Source organism: Coregonus clupeaformis, chromosome 27, assembly GCF_020615455.1.
Source record: "Coregonus clupeaformis isolate EN_2021a chromosome 27, ASM2061545v1, whole genome shotgun sequence".
NCBI classification, from domain to species: Eukaryota; Metazoa; Chordata; class Actinopteri; order Salmoniformes; family Salmonidae; genus Coregonus; species Coregonus clupeaformis.
Window position 1 is genome coordinate 22,653,793 of NC_059218.1, and position 21,720 is coordinate 22,675,512.

Consider the following 21,720-nt stretch of genomic DNA (forward strand, 5'->3'; position numbering starts at 1 on the left):
GTTGCTCTGACCTCTTTCTTATGAGATGGGAATAGGAATGCCCCTAATAAGTCTCCTGCTCAGCACAGATGGGGGGGGGGGGTGTTTTTGCAGCAGGACTGACTGTGTATCTGGAGCACGGGACTGTTGCTCTCCATCTCCGCTTCATTTCTATCAGTTCCAGTTTTGATTGTGGCTGCGCCCAGGAGAAAGGAAGCAATTAATGAATGTTAATGAGGTGCTAATAAAAGAAAGCTTGCACACACAGTGCTGACCTAGAGAGAGAAATGTTTAAAGGGCAAGGTTTAGTCTCTTTTCTCCTTGCATGACAGGTTTCCAAATATGTGCATGTAGGTCTAATACATGCAATGTGGCCATCTGAGGTTTCAGGTTAATAGGGTACACTTTGGGAAATGTATTCAGTTGATTCAATATCAGCTTAGTTTTACAGTGCCCAAACTATACTGAACAAAAATACAAATGCAAGTTACAGTTCATATAAGAACATGTATGGATTTCATATGACTGGGCAGGGGCACAGCCATGGGTAGGCCTGGGAGGGCATAGCCCCCCCCCACTTTGGCTGGGCCTTGCCTATCTCCCATCAGAATGAGTTTTTCCCCACAAAAGGGATTTATTACAGACAGAAATACTCCTCAGTTTCATCAGCTGTCCGGCTGGCTGGTCTCAGACGATCCCGCAGGCATTGGCGTGTATTCATGGACGCCAAGGGATGCCAGGCCCCCCCCGCCCCATTTCAAAATAATAATTAAAATAACATAAAATAATGTATCTTTCGTGTCTCTGTTTCAGAATTTTCTGTTTGCAAGAGGCTGAATGTATCTCACAGGAGAAAGAATCAGAGCGAGCGAAACAGCGCCCCTCTGTCTCTCTACGTGTAGGCCATCTATCTGATGGTCCAAACCAGTATGATATTGTTGCCGCCTGTAGCATTGAATGCAAGGGAAGCCAGTAAGTATTTGGCCTCCCTTGACAAAAAAAAATGCCAATCAGCATTGGGCTCACCTGTGAATGGTCCTGGCGAAAAGAAAAATAAAGTGTCAAGGGAAGCCAGCTTGGATTTAGCGTCTCTTCTATCAAATCGCTTTGAGAGCATACGTCATTAACAGAAACAACTTGAATTGTTGCATCTCGTTGTGTTGTTGTCCTCTGGTGGCTAGCTAGCTAGCTAGCTAAAATTGGCCCTTTCCTAAATGAACCATGGATGGAGACAGGGATTTGGACTTGTGGTTTTACTTAATTCTCCGTACTGGCCAATGATTTTAACGTGATGCTGATCCAACCATTAATTCATAAATTGTTGTGCTCCTGGCCTAAGAGGATGGAAGTTCAATATGTATAGTAGCTAGATGTAGATGGCTAATGTTAACTAGCTAACATTGCCCATGAATGGAAGTTAGGCTAGCGAGCAAGCATTTTAGCCAGGTAGCCTAGGACAACAAAAAATAAAAGCGTGTACTGTATGACAGAGTGATAGACTGTTTCATCAACATGAAAGAGAGGAGGATGGCATTGGCGTTTCTCTAGAAGTAGGTTGAGTCAACATGTTTTCTACTTGCACGCACACAAACAGAAATCAGAACCATGGACAACCACATCATATTTAGCTTATGTTGATTGGACTAAATCGTTTTATTTTATTTTAGTTGTCATTGTATTAGACAAAGCAGAGGTGATTTGATTATGTTGAAATGCTGCTGGAATAGCTCCTGTTTTCTTTGCGACTTGCGGTAACTCTCTGTGGTTCTAAATCAATAGTTGTTTAGTGGTCTGAAAATGTCGGAAACATTAACTTGCTTAACCATGCTGTAGGTCATGTAACTGTCTATTACATGCAATATGTGTCGTGGACTTCACCGGAAAGAGGTTGCTATCCCGTTTTGTGATAAAGAAAAGGTGTGGTTGAATTTATTCTGTGACTGTCTTCTTATTGTCTCGGCCTTTAGGCCTATATATCACGGTCACAAGGCATATGAATTAACAGCAAACAACACAATTATCACAACACATACAGTGTAGGTTGTAATATGTCTTGTTTTTTTTGGGGGGGGGGGGCTTGGCTTCCACAGTGATTTTACCCACCCACGCCGAACTGCAGTTAGGTCAAGACCCTGGCGAGGACGACGAGTACGCAGATGAGCTTCCTGAGATGTTTTCTGACAGTTTGTACAGAAAGTCTTCGGTTGTGCAAACCCACAGTTTCATCAGCTGTCCGGGTAGCTGGTCTCAGACAATCCCGCAGGTGAAGAAGCCGGATGTGGAGGTCCTGGGCTGGCGTGGTTACACATGGTCTGCTGTTGTGAGGCTGGTTGGGCTTACTGGCAAATTCTCTAAAACGACATTGGAGGCTGCTTATGGTAGAGAAATTAACATTCAATTATCTGGCAACAGCTCTGGTGGACATTCCTGCAGTCAGCATGCCAATTGTACGCTCCCTCAAAACTTGAGACATCTGTGGCATTGTGTTGTGTGACAAAACTACACATTTTAGAGTGGCCTTTTATTGTCCCCACCACAAGGTGCACCTGTGTAATGATCATGCTGTTTAATCAGCTTCTTGATATGCCACACCTGTCAGGTGGATGGATTATCTTGGCAAAGGAGAAATGCTCACTAACAGGGATGTAAACAAATTTGTTCACAAAATGTGAGAGAAATAAGCTTTTTGTGCGTATGAAAAATTTCTGGGATCTTTTATTTCAACTCATGAAACATGTGACCAACACTTTACATGTTGCGTTTCTATTTTTGTTCAGTATATCTTGACATCTTTTTGTAAGGTCTTCTTGGTGAGAAAGAAGAGTGTGGTCTGTGTTGGAGGGGAGCGCTTGAGTTATCTGGCCTGTTGGTATGGAAACCAGATGGCACCTAGCCTCGACTAGGCTATTCGTAAAGACTTTGTCCAACAAGCCACATGATAAAAAACATGCCCTCCATAGTGTGGTCTTTGGAGATTGCATTACACAACAGAGGTGCGTTGCACATCTGCATCTGTATCCACTTATCTTCCAGTATCTCTTCACATTTTATTGAGTGGCTGGACTCCTGCTTCTAGCAGTCTATGTCATCTCCAGCCACTGCAGCCAGGCTTACTGGAGGGCCACAGATGCTCGCAATGATACGCAAGAACAGGTGCATACGAGCGGAGTGCTCGACTGCGGCCAACTCTGGCCTTACCACTGCCAACGGGTGTCTCGCAGACAAAGTGGCACTACAGACAAAGCGGCGATATAAATAAGGCCATTACGTAACTTTTTCTAGTCCTGTATGCTTCTGAAATAAATGATACAGTGGCCTACTACGTTCTAGATTTAACTGCATACACAAGATACCATTGTTTTACCCAAAATTTGATGCAGTTGTGTGCCTCTTTCTCCCAGCCTCCCCTATTGCTCCTTCCTTTTACAGGTATGGGCCCCCATTTGATTACATGAATCTCAACCCGCTGCTCCACTCCAGCCAAGCTTTTTCAGGTATATGTAGACTTCTCTACATTCTTGCCCTTGCCACCAAGAAGCTGAAACAGACCACTGCAGTCCACACCAACCTGCATCATGTTCTGTCCTATTTAGCGTTCCACACAAAATGCCAGGTTAAATTAGAGTCATTAAAGGCTAACTCGATGTATTCATTAGAACTGTTATAGCAGTGGCTTCAATGGTACTTCCTAAAATGAATCAAGCTGTGTAGCACCAGGTCGATGCAAGCCTCTCTCCAGCCCATTAGCAGCTCACCCCCAAGCTATCTGTTGGCGGCTGCCATGTTGGAATGTTGAAACCATAGTGATGAGTGTTGCCCTGGGAGCTGTGAAAGAGATTGCAGGCTCTATCCCCTCTACAATGTGTTTATGCTAAATAGTGGAGCAGGATGTAACTGTGGCAGTCCAGATAGGTTAATGAGTCAGCATTGATTGGCTTTGTAAATGCTAGTGTTTACCCAATCCATATATCGTTTTGGCTATTTTCTGTGTGTGTGTGCATTTGTTTGTGTGTGTGTTACTGTGTGTGAGAGAGAGGAGATGCTCTCTGACTTTATTCAACCTCAAACAGAGAAAGAAAACTCTTTGTGGTATGTCTCTCCTATGTTCTGTTCTCTCCATGTGATGGCCTTTCCTCAACTCTGCTTGGTCAGTCACGTCATCCTCTCTGTCGCCTCATCTGCCCTCTGGTCCGTCCATTTGTCCTGTCCAGGGAGAGGAATCCGATTTTCTCCTTGGTTGACTTGCTCAAATGCAGCAGAAAGCAGAGAATGAATGATGAGCCTATTTTTAGCCAGTTTTGATTAGTCACGGTCAGCTGAACTTATGGCCAGCTCAGGCTCTTGTCAGGCTAGGAACAGACAGATGGCACCCTTTAGGCCTGGAAATGGTCCTGGAGTATCACAACCACTGTCTGTACTCAAGCAGCTGCAGTGGTGTAAAGTACTTAAGTAGTCCTTTAAAGTATTTTTACTTAAGTCGTTTTTTTGGGTATCTGTACTTTACTTTACTATTTATATGTTTGACAACTTTTACTTTGACTTCACTACATTCCTAAAGAAAATAATGTACTTCTTACGCCATGCATTTATCCTGACACCAAAAATACTTGTTACATTTTGAATGCTTAGCAGGACAGGAAAATTGTCTAATTCACCCACTTATTAAGAGAACATCCCTGGTCATCCCTACTGCCTCCGATCTGGCGGACTCACTAAACACAAATGCTTTGTTTGTCAATTATATCTGAGTGTTGGAGTCTGCCCCTGGCTATCCGTAAATAAAATAAAAGTGTGCTGTTTAGTTTCCTTAATATAAGCAATTTTAAATGATTTATACTTTTACTTTTGATACAACTGTGCCGTTTGGTTTGCTTAATATCAGCAATTTGAAATTATTTATAGTTTTAATTTTACTTTTGATAGTTAAGTATATTTTTGCAAATACATTTACTTTTGATGCTTAAGTATATTTAAAACCAAATACTTGTAGACTGCTCCTCAAGTAGTATTTTACCGGGAACTTTCACTTTAACTTGAGTCATATTCTATTAAGGTATCTTTACTTCTACTCAAGTATGACAATTGGGTACTTTTCCCACCACTGAGCAGCAGTCACTCACAGTGCTTGCATGGGCATCAATCCAATAATAATTTTCTACCTAGTTTAATACCTGGTTCAGGTTATCAATCAACCTACCAGAGTAGTTACAAACAGTACAGGAATGAAATCATCAACATGTATTGATCGTATCTTTACTAATGCTGCAGAAATGTGTTCGTAAGCAGTATCCAAATCCATCGGATGTAGTGATCACAATATAGTAGCCATATCTAGGAAAACCAAAGTTCCAAAGGCTGGGCCTAATATTGTGAATAAGAGGTCATACAATACGTTTTGTAGTGATTCCTATGTTGTTGATGTGAAGAATATTTGTTGGTCCGTGGTGTGTAATGAGGAGCAACCAGACGCTGCACTTGACACATTTATGAAATTGCTTATCCGAGTTACTATTAAGCATGCACCCATTAAGAAAATGATTGTAAAAACTGTTAAATCCCTGTGGATTGATGAGGAATTGAAAAATGGTGTGGTTGAGAGGGATGAGGCAAAAGAGATGGTAAATAGGTCTGGCTGTACAACCGATTGGTAAACGTACTACAAATTGAGAAATCATGTGACTAAACTGAATAAAAAGAAGAAGGAAATACACTATGAAACAAAGATAAATGATATAAAGAAGTATAGTAAAAAGCTTTGGAGTACCTTAAATGAAATTCTGGGCAAAAAGGCAAACTCCATCATTCATTGAATCAGATGGCTCATTCATCACAAAACCCACTGATATTGCCAACTACTTTAATGATTTTTTTCACTGGCAAGATTACCAAACTTAGGCATGACATGCCAGAAACAAACGCTGACACTACACATCCAATTATATCTGACCAAATTATGAAAGACAAGCATTGTAATTTTGAATTCCGTAAAGTAAGTATGGAAGAGGTGAAAAAAGTATTATTGTCGATCAACAATGACAAGCCACCGGGGTCTGACAACTTGGATGGAAAATTACTGAGGATAATAGCGGACGATATTGCCACTCCTATTTGCCATATTTCAATTTAAGCCTACTAGAAAGTGTGTGCCCTCAGGCCTGGAGGGAAGCAAAAGTTATTCCCCTACCTAAGAATAGTAAAGCCCCTTAACTGGCTCAAATAGCCGACCAATACGCCTGTTACCAACCCTTAGTAAACCTTTGGAGAAAATTGTGTTTGACCAGATAAAATGCTATTTTACAGTAAACAAATTGACAACAGACTTTCAGCACGCTTATAAGTAAGGACATTCAACAAGCACAGCACTTACACAAATGACTGATGATTGGCTGAGATAAATTGATGATAAAAAGATTGTGGGGGCTGTTTTGTTACACTTCAGTGCGGCTTTTGACATTATTGATCATAGTCTATTGCTGGAAAAACGTATGTGTTATGGCTTTACACCCCCTGCTATATTGTGGATAAAGAGTTACCTGTCTAACAGAACACAGACGGTGTTCTTTAATGGAAGCCTCTCCAACAAAATCCAGGTATAATCAGGAATTGCCCAGGGCAGCTGTCTAGGTCCCTTACCTTTTTCAATCTTTACTAACGACATGCCACTGGCTTTGAGTAAAGCCAGTGTGTCTATGTATGCGGATGACTCAACACTATACACGTCAGCTACCACAGCGACTGAAATGACAGCAACACTTAACAAAGAGCTGCAGTTAGTTTCTGAATGGGTGGCAAGGAATAAATTAGTCCTAAATATTTCAAAAATTAAAAGCATTGTTTTTGAGACAAATCATTCACTAAACCCTAAACCTCAACTAAGTATTGTAATGAATAATGTGGAAATTGAGCAAGTTGAGGAGACTAAATTGCTTGGAGTAACCCTTGATTGTAAACTGTCATGGTCAAAACATATTGATACAACAGTAGCTAGGATGGGGAGAAGTCTGTCTATAATAAAGCGCTGCTCTGCATTCTTAACAGCACTATCAACAAGGCAGGTCCTACAGGCCCTAGTTTTGTCGCACCTGGATTACTGTTCAGTCGCGTGGTCAGATGCTACAAAGAGGGACTTAGGAAAATTGCAATTGGCTCAGAACAGGGCAGCACGGCTGGCCCTTGGATGTACACAGAGAGCTAACATTAATAATATGCATGTCAATCTCTCCTGGCTCAAAGTGGAGGAGAGATTGACTTTTCACTACTTGTATTTGTGAGATGTATTGACATGTTGAATGCACCGAGCTGTCTGTTTGAACTACTGGCACACAGCTCGGACACCCATGCATACCACACAAGACATGCCACCAGATGTGTCTTCACAGTCCCCAAGTCAAGAACAGACTATTGGGAGGCGTACAGTACTACATAGAGCCATGACTACATGGAACTCTCTTCCACATCAAGTAACTCATGCCAGCAGTAAAATTAGATTTAAAAAACAGATAAAAATACACCTTATGGAACAGCGGGGACTGTGAAGCAACACAAACATAGACACATGCATACAAACACACGATAACATACACACTATACACACGTACACATGGATTTTGTGTTATAGATATGTGGTAGTAGAGTAGAGGCCCGAGGGCACACACTTAATATGTTGTGAAATCTGTTATGAATGTATTGTAATGTTTTTAAAATGTATAACTGCCTTAATTTTGCTGGACCACATGAAGAGTAACTGCTGCCTTGGCCGCAGCTAATGGGGATCCATAATAAATACAAAATACAAATCTGTGAATATGTTTTCAGCTATTTTGTGCAATTTAGCTTAGGGTAATATAAAAGACAAGCATGTCTAAATGGTTCATGAATATTTAATTTAAATGATTGAATAGGAATGCATTGTGTTCATTGCATTGCAGCTCTTTACATTTCAAAATAGGTTTGACCACTTCAGAGTTGGGGCCAAAATTTTAATTTTTTGACAATTTCCATAAACTCCATGTCCACATTGATTTCCTGAATAAACTAACAATATCTAACTGATCTGCTCTCAGGTATATACAAACAATATCTAACTGATCTGCGCCCAGGTATAATTGCAACCGTCTATACATGCCCATGCCACAATATATAGGAGGACGAGGAGACTTGGAGCTTTATCATGGCCTTGTGGAGAGCGTGCTCCCAGAAGCTCTATGGCCTAGTTGCAGATGGTGTCTCCATTAAACTTTTATTACCATTAAACATGCATTACCGGGAAAACCAGGCCAGCCTTATGATTATCATAATCTCTCTCTCTCTGTGTGTCTTTCGTCAAGGCTAGGTTTTACAGAGATAAATACTAATCTGTAACACTTTACTTGATACCCAGCATCATAACACATTATGACACAGTCATAACCATGTCATAATATGTATTAACAGCTGACATAAGTATGTCATAATAGGGTCATAACACTGTCATCATGACCCATATATTTACACCTTTTGTGACATATATTGCATTATTTTATGTCTGGTTATGACACCCACATAAGAGTGTCAAAACCCACATTTAGTCAAATGTTTTTTTCCCTGCCTAGAAGTTTCCTTTCATTTGAAAGTTTGTTTCTTAAGTCCGTTGTTGTTGTGATCAGGGCCATGCACAGACATTTTGGGGGGAATGTGCTCTAACTAAAAAAACGGCACCCACAAGACTCGTTGAGCAATTATTACAAGAACAGGGGAAAGCAGCCCAATCTGATGAGTATTTTGCAAAACTATTTTGAACTGGAATAAATGCTGCACTTATTAACAATGACCAACACAATTCCAGTCATAATGGAAGATTGTAAGAAATACTGTAGTCTACCATTACTATACCCAACCCAAATCCATTTCTTGCCACTATCATGAATCCCAGTGGTTTTCAAACGCAGAATCATACCGCCTACTTGTAGCGGAGGATTGGATGGAAAGCATGTTCTATCTGCACAACGTCATCACTTTGGAGGGCAGCCTGCCTGCAGAGTGCTCATTGCCATAATATTGAAATGACCTGGCTAGATCATAAATGAGCAATTGTTCAGACAGAGGTTTGAGTTTACGAATTCCCACTGGGTGAGTGGGGAGTGGGCTGTCTGGAGCCCCCTGGCAGAAAGCTGCACCCGGTACATAACCTCCTCTACCCTCTCCAGGACGCTGCAGGGCCCCACCCAGTGGCTGTCCAACTTGGGGCATCTGCCTTTCTCGCTGTGCAGTTGTCACAGCGGCGGCAAAAGTCCTCCACATCCCTCTTGTGCTGCCCCCAGTAAAATCCCTGACTGAGGCGGCGGAGGGTTTTTGTGACCCCAAAGTGTCCAGTCCCCAACCCCCCATGAGTGCTCTGGAGCACAGCCTTTTGGGACCACCACCTGCCACCTCTCCTCTCCCATAGCTGGCTCCTTCCATGCCCGCTGTAGCACGGTGTAGGTCTGTGTCCTGTCCCTGCTGCTGCCCCCATTCAGCCACGTCGACAGTCTGCAGCTCACAGCAGACAGGCCCGCCCGCCCGCCCGACACACTGTGGCACAGACCCCCTCCTCCGCACACAGCTCTCTCTCACGGCCCTCTCTCCGCTCACAGTGGCGGCACCCGTCTGCAGTACAGGGCCGACAGAACATGGCGTCGGCGTTGGAGTGGCATGCCCCTGCCCTGTGCACCACTGTGAAGTCGTACGGCTGAAGCTCCTCCAACCAGCATGCAACCTGCCCCTCTGGCTCTTTGAAAGACATGAGCCACTGGAGAGCAGAGTGGTCAGTCCTTACAGTAAAGGGCAGGCCACCCAGGTAGTACTTGAAGTGTTTGATGGAAGCCACAACAGCGAGGAGCTCCCGCTGGGTGACACAGTAGCAGTGCTCATGTTTGTTTAATGTTTTGCTGAAGTACGCCACCACTCTCTCCCCCTCTGGCCCTACCTGGGCCAGCACCCCACCCATGCCCACATTGCTTGCGTCTGTGTCCAGGATAAAGGGAAAGGTGAGGTCAGGGGGGGCGAGCACGGGGGCCTCGATCAGTGCACTTTTGAGGGTGTTGAAGGCCTCCTCGCACTCCACTGTCCAAGTGAAGGCCTTGTCTTCGGCAGCAGGCGATTCAAAGGAGCAGCGACGCTTGAGAAGCCCTGTACAAACCTCCTGTAGTACGAGGCCAAGCCCAGGAAGCTCTTCAGCTGTTGCTGGTCGATGGGGGTGGGCCAGTCTCGGACAGCCCCCACTTTGTCCTCTATGGTGCTAATACCCTCCTCCCCCACTTGGTGGCCCAAGAAGGACACCTCTCTTCTCATGAAGTGGCACTTCTCAGGGTAGAGCTTCAGGCCTGCCGCAGCCACCCTCTCCAGCACACGCGGTAGCGCCCCCAGGGCTGACTGGAAGGAGCTGCCATGGGCCAGGATGTCGTCGAGGTATACCAGACACTCCTGTCGGGGGATGCCATCCAGCACCCTGTCCATCAAACACTCAAAAGTAGCTGGAGCGTTGCACAGGCCGAAGCACAGGACCTTGAACTGCCAGTGTCCTGTTAGTGAAGAATGCAGTTTTGGCTCTGGCCTCTGGGGAGAAGGGCACCTGCCAGTAGCCACTACGGAGGTCTAGTGAGGAGAACCAGGAGGACCCCCTAACCAGGTCCAGCGACTCATCGATGCGTAGTATGGGGTATGAATCCTTCCTGGTTACCTCATTCAGCCGCCTGTAGTCCGCACAGAACCTCAGCTTGCCCCTCTTCTTAGGAACCATGATGACTGGTGCCGCCCAGGAGCTGTCTGAGGGCTCGATGAAGTCTGCCCGCTGCATCTCCAACACAGCCTTGTCTGCCGCCTCCTGGTGTGCCAGTGGGATACGGCAGGGACGCATCTTGATGGGCCGAGCATCACCTGTGTGGATCTCATGCTGCACCAGATGAGTCTGACCCACCTCTTCCTCACTCAGCGCAAAGCTGTCTCTGAATTCAAACAGCAACTGCCACAACCGTTCCTGCTGCTCGGGATCAAGATCAACAATATCCGGCCACACCAGGGTTACTGTGGACCCAGTGTCCACCAGGGCAGAGCAGGGCACCCCCTCCACAGTGACAGGGACATGACAAAAGTCCCCAACACAGATCCGACCCACCACAACAACAGGCTCCATCCGCTTGCACTCGTCTGCTTCTGGGGGGCGGGGAGCCGTGCTCCCCTAGTCCGTGCCGGTGGGCTCCTCCTGGCGAAGGTGGTGGTTGGGAAAGAGAGCCAGGGGTCCGCACTGCCCCGTCTATGCGGACCCCGAGCCATTTCCCTGAGCTCTGAGGGACATGGGGCAATCCCGGCGCAGATAGCCTGGCTGGCCACATCCCCAGCAGACCATGGGACCAGGGCGTGTGTTGCGTGCCACCTGTAGCGATACAGCATGAATGAGTTGCTCTGCCCCACAGCCCGCACAGAGTGTGTGTCTCCCTGCACCCCCACCGAAGCCCCAGCTGAAGCCCCAGCCCATACGAGCTCCCTCTCCAAAGCCATCTCCAAGGCTATCTGCAATGACTCAGCATGAGCCAGCTGGGTCTGTATGCGCAGCTCCTTAGGAGAGAGCGCCTGTATGAACTGATCCCGTGCTAGCTCGCTCTGCACGGAGGGGGGCATGTGAGCATATTCCCGCCAAGAGAGGGTCTCAATGTCATTAGCTAGCACCCGTAGTGGCTCTCCAGGATGCCTGAGTCTATTACTTAGTTCGGAGCGCAGCAGCCCGGCCTGTACACACTATCCAAAGCGCCTCCTTAGTGCTCCAACTAAAGCCCCATAATCAAATCAAATCAAATGTTATTTGTCACATGCGCTGAATACAACAGGTGTAGACCTTACAGTGAAATGCTTACTTACAAGCCCTTAACCAACAATGCAGTTTTAAGAAAGAATACCAAAAAAAATCACACAAAAAAATACAATATAAAATAATACGAAATAAAAGTAACAAATAATGAAAGAGCAGCAGTAAAAATTACAATAGCGAGGCGATTCAATGTGCGGGGGCACCAGTTAGTCGAGGTAATATGTACATGTAGGTAAAGTTATTAAAGTGACTATGCATAGATAATAAACAGAGAGTAGCAGCAGCATAAAAGGGTGGGGACCTAGACTTGATTCGGGGCTAATCAATATCAAACAGGACAGAGCATCATCAATGAGGCACAAAGCCAACTGCAGTGCCCTATCTTCATTCGACCACCCCACAAAATGAGCTAACAGTTCAAACTGAGCATGAGTACTTTGGGGTCTTAACAGATGCGGACGCAATCGGGGACTGGGCGCCACCATGTTTGCCTCCTCATCACGCAGCGTCGACGTAACCCCTTCGGACCGCCCCCCAGAATCCGCGCGAAGCAGTCGATGAAGCACTCATGCCCGCTTCAGCCGCCATCATTCTAACGGTCTCCCTAAGGCGGCCTCTGTGCTCCGATGCCCTGGCGGGTGATCTCCTCGACCAGATCCTCCGACGTCCATGCACACGCACCTCCTTGGCCATAATCGTCCCCTACCTCCACCTTCATGCATTTCTGACATCAATGTGTGCACAATTACAATTTAATATGGTCCATTTCAGATAATGTTATATAACATAAACATACTGTTTACAAGTAGGCTATGGTGTAATGGAATGTTTTTCCTTTTGTGGTAGGTTTTCACACTCTTATGTAGGTGTCATAACCAGCCATAAAATAACGCAATATATGCCACAACAGGTCATGACAGTGTTATGACAAGTTATGACCGTGTCATAATGTGTTATGGTGCTGGGTGTCAAGTAAACTGTTACAGACTAATCTTACTGCCCTTCCATACCCTGTTACCAACCATCCTATGAGAATGACAGACTTATTTCCGTGTTCCTGTGCTGTCCTCCTGCGAGAGTGAAGGACTCATCTCTCTGTCCTGCAGTGTCTGCTGGGAAACATTGATGTCCCTTCATGTTGGAATCACTTATGGCTTGTGTGAAACCTCTTAAGAGTTGTCATATTTACAACAGTTATGATATAGAGAACTATACCGATATGGGAATCTCAGCTGATTCTGAATTATATTTATTTTTGGATATCATGATATCCTTTTGGTCATAATCTGATCTCAGTAATCATCACTTTGATGAGTAAATAAACAAGCATACACACATCACATGCATCATACAAGCATGAATGCAAACAAACATTTGAATGCAGTTCATATGGAGCACCAGGCACAGTATGAGGAGGCTCAGTCCATTAAGTCCAGTATATAGCTCAAATAGCCTTCTGCTATTTCAGCTAAATAGGACTGCAGCCCTGTATAAACTGGGAACAGAAAATTGCACACACTCCTCTTGACACACATGTCCATAGCAGAGAACAAGTTAAGAAAACACACTTTACGATATCTTGGTTTGGACCTCATGCACAAAGACCATAGGCTCTCACTTTTGACCTCTGAAACTGTTCTGAAATGTCACAAGTATCTTTGTTCACAGAATGAAACCCAGCTCCTCCGCTTTGTGTGTCAGAGTTAGCTATTCTGATCTGATCGTCAGATCAGCCTCATTGTCCAAACTCAAGTAATGGCTCCAGCTCCACTCTGCCTCTGTGTTGCCATGGTGATGGACGCTGCGTTGGTGGGTGCCGTGGTCTGCAGTCAGTGTTTGACTGGTGAGGAAGGGCAGGTGGTGAGGAAAGGACTGTCCAGGGTACTGTCCTGTCCCACCCTCACCCCACTGACCCATGCCCTGGTTAGTGGTGTAGTGGCCATAGATGGGGTAACTGTAACCCAGGTGCCCAGGGTAGGTTTTGGAGGACATGGACAGATGGACAGGGGACATTCTGTAGTCCTGGGGCATGACTGGAGCCAAGGGGTGGTGGTGGGGGTGTCCCATGTCCCTGACAGGGCCAGGTCTGGTAGTCTTGTGCTCAGGGACAGTGGCTACATCACGGAGGTGCGACTCATAGCTGTGCCTGCCTTTGCAATCCTCCACTGCAGAAGATGGAGAGGGAAGTCTGCCAACAGATCTGGAGAGAATAAGAAATATGGAGCGGGTTACTAATATGACTTCTTAGTTGTTATTGTCATCAACCCACATACAGTATGTGAACTCAAACACTCCCTGACTCAAAGTGTCACTTTTAATTGCACAGTATGGAGGTGTATTCTGCACCATAGAGTGCCTGTTAAGTATAGCTCTGAGTCACTGAATTTTCTATTGGCATAATGGGTCCTGTTTCTGCATATGAACCTGTGTGGGTGTGCAGGCTGTTAGAGTGACTCTCTCTCAATGGGGATTCGCCTGTATGTTGGGTTTCACCTCCAAAAAATGGAAGTCAAGGTATGCTTTACAATCTAGTTTATATTGCTGCAATGTCGCGCTTATACATGCGTGTGTGCCTGGTGGTTGTACAGTACATGTCTGGTTGGTAGGACATAGATGCAGGGCCAGGCACCATCTGCTCCTCAGTGCTGTAGTCCTGTCTGTGGTCGTGGCGCTCCAGTAGTTCAGTGTGCAGGCTGTGGCTCTGGGACGGGTCCTGTTCCATGGCCCAGGGGGAGAAGAGATCCCCCTTAGCCGACACCACGTTCTCTGTTGTTCCCAGGGTTATCCTCCTTTCTGCTGGCTCACAGTCTAATGTCGCCCTTTGGAGGTCTGGATGGGAAAAGATTGTGCATCAATGAGACTGCCTATAGGCCTATGGACTGGACAACCTTTGACATTATACAGATCAGATCAATCTAATCTTACTGTATACAGGTAAGATTCATACCTGAAGGACTTTTGAATTCTGTTTCTCTGTCTTGTTTGGCTTTCTTTGAAGCATTTCCAGGACTCTTGTTGGATCGACACCTATAAAAAATACAATAAAAACTTGTAAAGCACATCTCCCCAACTCACACGCACGTAGTGTTATAGTTCAATTGATCCCTACCTCTTGCTATGAGTACGGGTGTTCTCCCCTTTGAATCCTTTAGCAAAGGGGTTGTGGTCAATCTTCAGTTTAGCGATCTGAAAGCAGGAGTAGAGATGAATACATCAGATTGGGTTACACCCATTCCCAAAGAGCAAGTTAATTATGTGAGTGAGCCATTTGTATGTTCTTAATACGTGAGTTGATAGACAGACCTTAGTGTTCTGGTAGGCAGTGACTGCAGTGAAGGAGGTCTCAGGGAAGGAGAAGGAATGGAAGTGTCCCCAGCGCACACTGTACAGACTGTCAGCCTGGACCACAGAGAAGCGTGGGATGTAGCGATGCATAGAGTGCAGGATGATCTGAGGAGAGAACAGACACCACTAATGAGTCAACTAATAACATTGTTGACAGACATTACAGCTGTATACTCTCAGACTGTGAGGGGTTGGGGATCCAGTAGAGAAGGAGGTACGTTTTCTTACATGGCCGTGCTGGTCCAGAGTATGGTTGGTGAGTTTGAGCTTGAGGAAGGACACCGATTGCTTCATCCAGTAGGAGCCCGGGGTGGGGGAGTCTGGATGCACGTACGTCCGACAGGGGAGCTGGGGCTCGGCTTTCCCAGCCATGTCCCACTGGCCCTTATTCCACTACAGAGACAGAGAGAAGGGGGGAGGGGACGGGGGTTACTCAGGTGTGAAACGAACCACAAGACAAGCCTCAACATGTAGACACTCCACAAAAACTCACATACCCCCAGTCTTTACACTTATACAGTATATGTAAGGAATCTGTGGTGCATATTATTGCATGCTTGAACAGTATCCTGTAGGTATGTATATAATTGCATATAATCTACCAACATATATAGTAGGCCTCCTGTAGCTCAGTTGGTAGAGCATGGCACATGCAACGCCAGGGTTGTGGGTTCGATTCCCACGGGGGGCCAGTATGAAAAATGTATGCACTCACTAACTGTAAGTCGCTCTGGATAAGAGCGTCTACTAAATGACTAAAATGTAATATATACATGAACTGCTATAGCAAAGGAAAAACGCTCCTCTCTCTCTGGAGCCATATGGTCAAAAGCAATGTGTACTGAGGGGAGGGCCAGTGGATGCATGGAGGGGGTATTGCTCCCCATTCACTTTGATTGGAGCGGGATGGAGGTGGAGGTGGTATGCTAAATGGCTGGACCTCCAGCTGGGGGTATAAAAACAGGAAGTAGTAATGGTCTTTGATATGCAGTGTGTGAGGTGATTGGCTGGGTGTTGCCGGGACACCGTCTGGCCTGTAAGCTTGATGCAGACTTACTGCTGGAGTTGCATATGCAAGCTTGTCTTCTACTTAATCTCCTTATGTTTCCTTTTAAAACAATGCCTGACTATATTCCAAACTGTGACATGTTTGTCTTATCTAATAGGACCTTTCCCAATAGAAATGTTTTGTAATGTGTGAATAAGACGTGGTATATAAATAAAATGTATTTATAAAGCCCTTTTTACATCAACAGATATCACAAAGTGCTTATACAGAAACCCAGCCTAAAACCCCAAAGCAATACAGATGTAGAAGCACGGTTGCTAGGAAAAACTCCCTGCAACGGAGGCATTATATATATATAATTATTTTTTTTTCACCTTTATTTAACCAGGTAAGCCAGTTGAGAACAAGTTCTCATTTACAACTGCGACCTGGAAGAATGGTGGACATGTTGTTCTTACCCTGTATCTGAAGTTGTCCACAGGAACCATTTCCACCATGAGGACATAATTGGTGTAGGGTTGGAGTCCAGATAGACTGACGTTGCAGTGGGGAAACATCCTCCTGATACATACAAATCCATACTAATTGTATTATCCTCTCAATTCCTGATCAGAACTCTATGCGCTCTCATTCTCACACAAGACAAAAAAAAGCATACAAGCAGCAGAGACAGTTTCACAACATTGCTAAAGCTACAATATGGCATGAAATGTGAGTGAAAGGTAATCATCAGTGAACGCAACATATAATGTGTTTGGTAAATTGAAACAGATCAAAAATGATGATGAAGGACAAAACAACAACGGTATCGTACCGGCCATGTTTGGTGATGATCATCTCAGTCCCCAGGTTGTGGAAGGACTTCCAGAGGTCAGCCTTCTCCAGGGTCATCCTGACGTTGCCTTGGTGGTAGGGGTCAGCTGTAGGGGGGGACGGGGTCATCATGTTGGGCCTCGGCTCTGGAGAAAGAGAGGGGGACATGGAGCCTTACAGAGTGGACCAGTGCTGAAATAATCCTTTGTACACAGAGATTTCCACAGACAATGCAACAATTCAACTCTGCAATAGACTTGCTGTTGCTCTCTCGCTAGACCACTGACTGACGTAGCAAAGGTTGAAAATGTTATGCTTACCAGAGATATGCTGCATTGCCTGCACAGTTCAACACAATGATCAAAGAGAATATCAAAATCAAATTCCTTATCCAAATCTGTGTGCTGATGTCGCTAGTGTCAGACCCACATCACTGTGAGAATACTGTGAGAGGAGCTGTGGACTTAGTGGTGGTCCTTGGATCATGAAAAGTTTAGTATCAATCTCAAAACGTTCCTTTCCATATCCTCAACTTGTGGATTTAGAGGGGCTGACCTCTGGAGTTCATTGGTCAGCCCAGAAGGGGAATGGCCTGTGAGGACAAAGTGGGTGCGGTTACAACAGAGTGGTGTGCCTGGTTTGGAACCTTTGAAGTGTCTCATCAGACGAGGGGGTGGGAAATGGAGAGGGTGGGCATACTGTGGTGCTGTGAAGAAATAGCTGCCTGAACATGACCTTTTGTTTCTAGAAATCACTGTTGAGAGATTATTGTTCCAAATGTATGTAGCCTAGTACACCCGATATAACAAGTTGTTTGGTATTGTATGGTTTGATACAGGATAAGTCCACTGTCCACTCACAACAGAGTAACACATACTAGAATCAATAGACTTTCTTACTCATGATCTCGTCCCTACCGAAGGTGGTGGAGAGGTATAGGGCCCTAAGGTATAATCCAGCTGTAGGTGTGTATTAAATGGGGGAGTGGGGGGGTTGAGTTATCTCCGTCCTTGACAATGGGAGGCAGCTCTGGCTAATCGTGGCTGATGGCCCCCTCAGGCCCGTAGAGGGGCCCTATGGGGCCTAATGGGGCTGGCACAAGCGACCTGTTAGCCTGAAAGGACAGAGGGAGGGGATGGGGGGATGGATGGAGGCTCCAGGGTTTCTGATGTGTGATAACCCCACCGCAGGGCCCTCCATCCTGGCTGCTCTGATCCCGTGTGGCCCCTGTCTGGGTCTGGAGCACCCTCCCGATCCATGGCTGAGGTCCATACACATGCTAAACACACACAGAGAGCAGTGAAGGAGGGACGTTCACACAGCCCAGGCACATCCTATTTGACTTTCAGACACAATCATCATTGAGGTTTGAGATGACTCCAGAAGTTGGGTTTGAGTCTCTGTTGTACATACTGTATTTGTGTTTATTATTCTGTGATAAACTATTACTACACTGTTTTGGAGCACATGACATGGCCCAGATTGGTGAAAAAGTGATTTAAATAAACATTGTTTTGATTCTGAATAGGTTACTGTGTCTGTGTATGGCCATTGTATGCAGCAATTTTCATAGCACAAGGGTGGAGGGCAAGGCCTTTGTATGTGGTAGCTTTAGTGGCTATTGTCTCAAGAGTTAGTATAGGGATATAATTCAATACACACAGTGCTAAATGGAATGTCTCATAGGGATACAACAGAGGATGTGTAACAAATGCATGACTCAAACTTTGTATGTCATTGTGAAACTCATTGTTGCAGAAGGTTTACTATCTCAGTTTCACTTTGCACCTTCAGCTTTAAGAATGTTCCAGATGGGAAAACCAGGATGACTCAGGCAGGCCTAAAAATTCAGGTAAAATCAAGGTGTGTTGCTGTGCGCGCGTGTGCATGTATGTTGAACAGTAGCCTAGGAGAAGTTGAAGCACATTGGAGTGTTCAATTAGGTCCATTTCCTTCCAGACTGACATGTAGAGACACATCCCTACCGCCTAGATCAACCTCAGCCTGGAAGGTGGAATTCTGTAGGCCTATGTGCCTGAAGCGTAGGTTTTCACCATGACCTTTGCAACTATGATACAGTATGCATGGCATAAATGGTTAGACTTACATACCTTTTGTGTTGGGAGCGTTTAATGTCAAATAAGTTAGGCACTGGCTTAATATAGCAATAAGGCCTGAGGGGGTGTAGTATATGGACAATATTCCACGGCTAAGGGCTATTATTAGGCACGACGCAACGCTCGACTTCGTCTTGGTCCTAACAATACCCGTGCCAATATACAGTGGGGAAAAAAAGTATTTAGTCAGCCACCAATTGTGCAAGTTCTCCCACTTAAAAAGATGAGAGAGGCCTGTAATTTTCATCATAGGTACACGTCAACTATGACAGACAAAATGAGAAAAAAAAATCCAGAAAATCACATTGTAGGATTTTTAATGAATTTATTTGCAAATTATGGTGGAAAATAAGTATTTGGTCAATAACAAAAGTTTCTCAATACTTTGTTATATACCCTTTGTTGGCAATGACACAGGTCAAACGTTTTCTGTAAGTCTTCACAAGGTTTTCACACACTGTTGCTGGTATTTTGGCCCATTCCTCCATGCAGATCTCCTCTAGAGCAGTGATGTTTTGGGGCTGTCGCTGGGCAACACAGACTTTCAACTCCCTCCAAAGATTTTCTATGGGGTTGAGATCAGGAGACTGGCTAGGCCACTCCAGGACCTTGAAATGCTTCTTACGAAGCCACTCCTTCATTGCCCGGGCGGTGTGTTTGGGATCATTGTCATGCTGAAAGACCCAGCCACGTTTCATCTTCAATGCCCTTGCTGATGGAAGGAGGTTTTCACTCAAAATCTCACGATACATGGCCCCATTCATTCGTTCCTTTACACGGATCAGTCGTCCTGGTCCCTTTGCAGAAAAACAGCCCCAAAGCATGATGTTTCCACCCCCCATGCTTCACAGTAGGTATGGTGTTCTTTGGATGCAACTCAGCATTCTTTGTCCTCCAAACACGACGAGTTGAGTTTTTACCAAAAAGTTCTATTTTGGTTTCATCTGACCATATGACATTCTCCCAATCCTCTTCTGGATCATCCAAATGCACTCTAGCAAACTTCAGACAGGCCTGGACATTTACTGGCTTAAGCAGGCGGACACGTCTTGCACTGCAGGATTTGAGTCCCTGGCGGCGTAGTGTGTTACTGATGGTAGGCTTTGTTACTTTGGTCCCAGCTCTCTGCAGGTCATTCACTAGGTCCCCCCGTGTGGTTCTGGGATTTTTGCTCACCGTTCTTGTGATCATTTTGACCCTACGGGGTGAGATCTTGCGTGGAGCCCCAGATCGAGGGAGATTATCAGTGGTCTTGTATGTCTTCCATTTCCTAATAATTGCTCCCACAGTTGATTTCTTCAAACCAAGCTGCTTACCTATTGCAGATTCAGTCTTCCCAGCCTGGTGCAGGTCTACAATTTTGTTTCTGGTGTCCTTTGTCAGCTCTTTGGTCTTGGCCATAGTGGAGTTTGGAGTGTGACTGTTTGAGGTTGTGGACAGGTGTCTTTTATACTGATAACAAGTTCAAACAGATGCCATTAATACAGGTAACGAGTGGAGGACAGAGGAGCCTCTTAAAGAAGAAGTTACAGGTCTGTGAGAGCCAGAAATCTTGCTTGTTTGTAGGTGACCAAATACTTATTTTCCACCATAATTTGCAAAGAAATTCATAAAAAATCCTACAATGTGATTTTCTGGAATTTTTTTCCTCAATTGGTCTTTCATAGTTGACGTGTACCTATGATGAATATTACAGGCCTCTCTCATCTTTTTAAGTGGGAGAACTTGCACAAATAGTGGCTGACTAAATACTTTTTTGCCCCACTGTATCCTCCAAACACCGGCTTCTCTGGCATTCTCTGGTCTCTTCAGATGCAGTTTCTCTGCTGCAGTGAGCATCGCTGTGGGACTAGCTCACCCTGGTGGATTCTGGTTGCATGGCAACCTGTTGGGCTCAGCTGCTTCTGTCTCCCCACACAGGCAATTCTAATCATGTGGAAAATAATCTGAGTCACTCAACAGATAAGAACACGTTGAACCAAAACGTGAAGAAACCGAAACAACATGGAAATCGACATTGAAAAAGGTTAAATTACAACTTGACTTACATCTGGTGCAACCAACCCCTGGTCTTTTGGAAATGTGTCTGTGTGGCTTCTGCTGGTTGTCCCTTACAAAAAAGATTGTGATAGTGCACTGTGACTACAATCGTTTTTTCGTTACAGTAACATAGGCTATTCTGCCCTTTAGTCGCTGAAGCCTTTACCATCCAATCATGGCTTATTCAATTAGATGAAGATCAGACGGTGGCTTGAACATAGGTCAAGAAAAAGGTTAGTGTGCACATGCATAAGGTAAATGCCATCTCTACTGGATTGGGTTAGGGACATTATGGTGAAATGTCATGAAAAGTAATTTCACCATAGGAGGAGGCTGGTAGGAGAAGCTCATTGTAATGGCTGGATTGGAATAAATGGAACGGAGTAAAAAATGTGGTTTCTATATGTTTGATGTGTTTGATGCCGTTTCATTGATTCCAATCCAGCCAATACAACGAGCCCATCCTCCTATAGCTCCTCCCACCAGCCTCCTCTGGTATAGGCTCCTTCTGATACTGTTGAGATGTAAGGTTGATTCCTACCACTAGAGGGTACCCTAATTTCACCTATAGATTATAAATTGAACATCTCTGGTAT

The 21,720-nt window shown here is 45.0% G+C and overlaps 2 protein-coding genes across 2 annotated transcripts; both read right to left on the reverse strand.

The window, feature by feature from the left end:
- Positions 1 to 13,165: 13,165 nt before the first annotated feature.
- Positions 13,166 to 14,590, reverse strand: LOC121542202. Its single transcript, XM_041851678.2, has 2 exons — positions 14,392 to 14,590; positions 13,166 to 14,000 (listed from the first exon to the last, which is right to left on the reverse strand). Exons 1-2 carry the CDS (start codon positions 14,520 to 14,522, stop codon positions 13,508 to 13,510), a joined length of 624 nt encoding a protein of 207 aa, XP_041707612.2. The 5' UTR covers positions 14,523 to 14,590; the 3' UTR covers positions 13,166 to 13,507.
- Positions 14,591 to 14,905: 315 nt separating this feature from the next.
- LOC121542203 (T-box-containing protein TBX6L-like) lies at positions 14,906 to 20,963 on the reverse strand. The gene is made up of 7 exons (XM_041851679.1): positions 20,943 to 20,963; positions 18,153 to 18,246; positions 16,969 to 17,113; positions 16,613 to 16,715; positions 15,374 to 15,538; positions 15,104 to 15,250; positions 14,906 to 14,986 (listed from the first exon to the last, which is right to left on the reverse strand). Exons 1-7 carry the CDS (start codon positions 20,961 to 20,963, stop codon positions 14,906 to 14,908), a joined length of 756 nt encoding a protein of 251 aa, XP_041707613.1.
- Between the last annotated feature and the right edge of the window lie 757 nt (positions 20,964 to 21,720).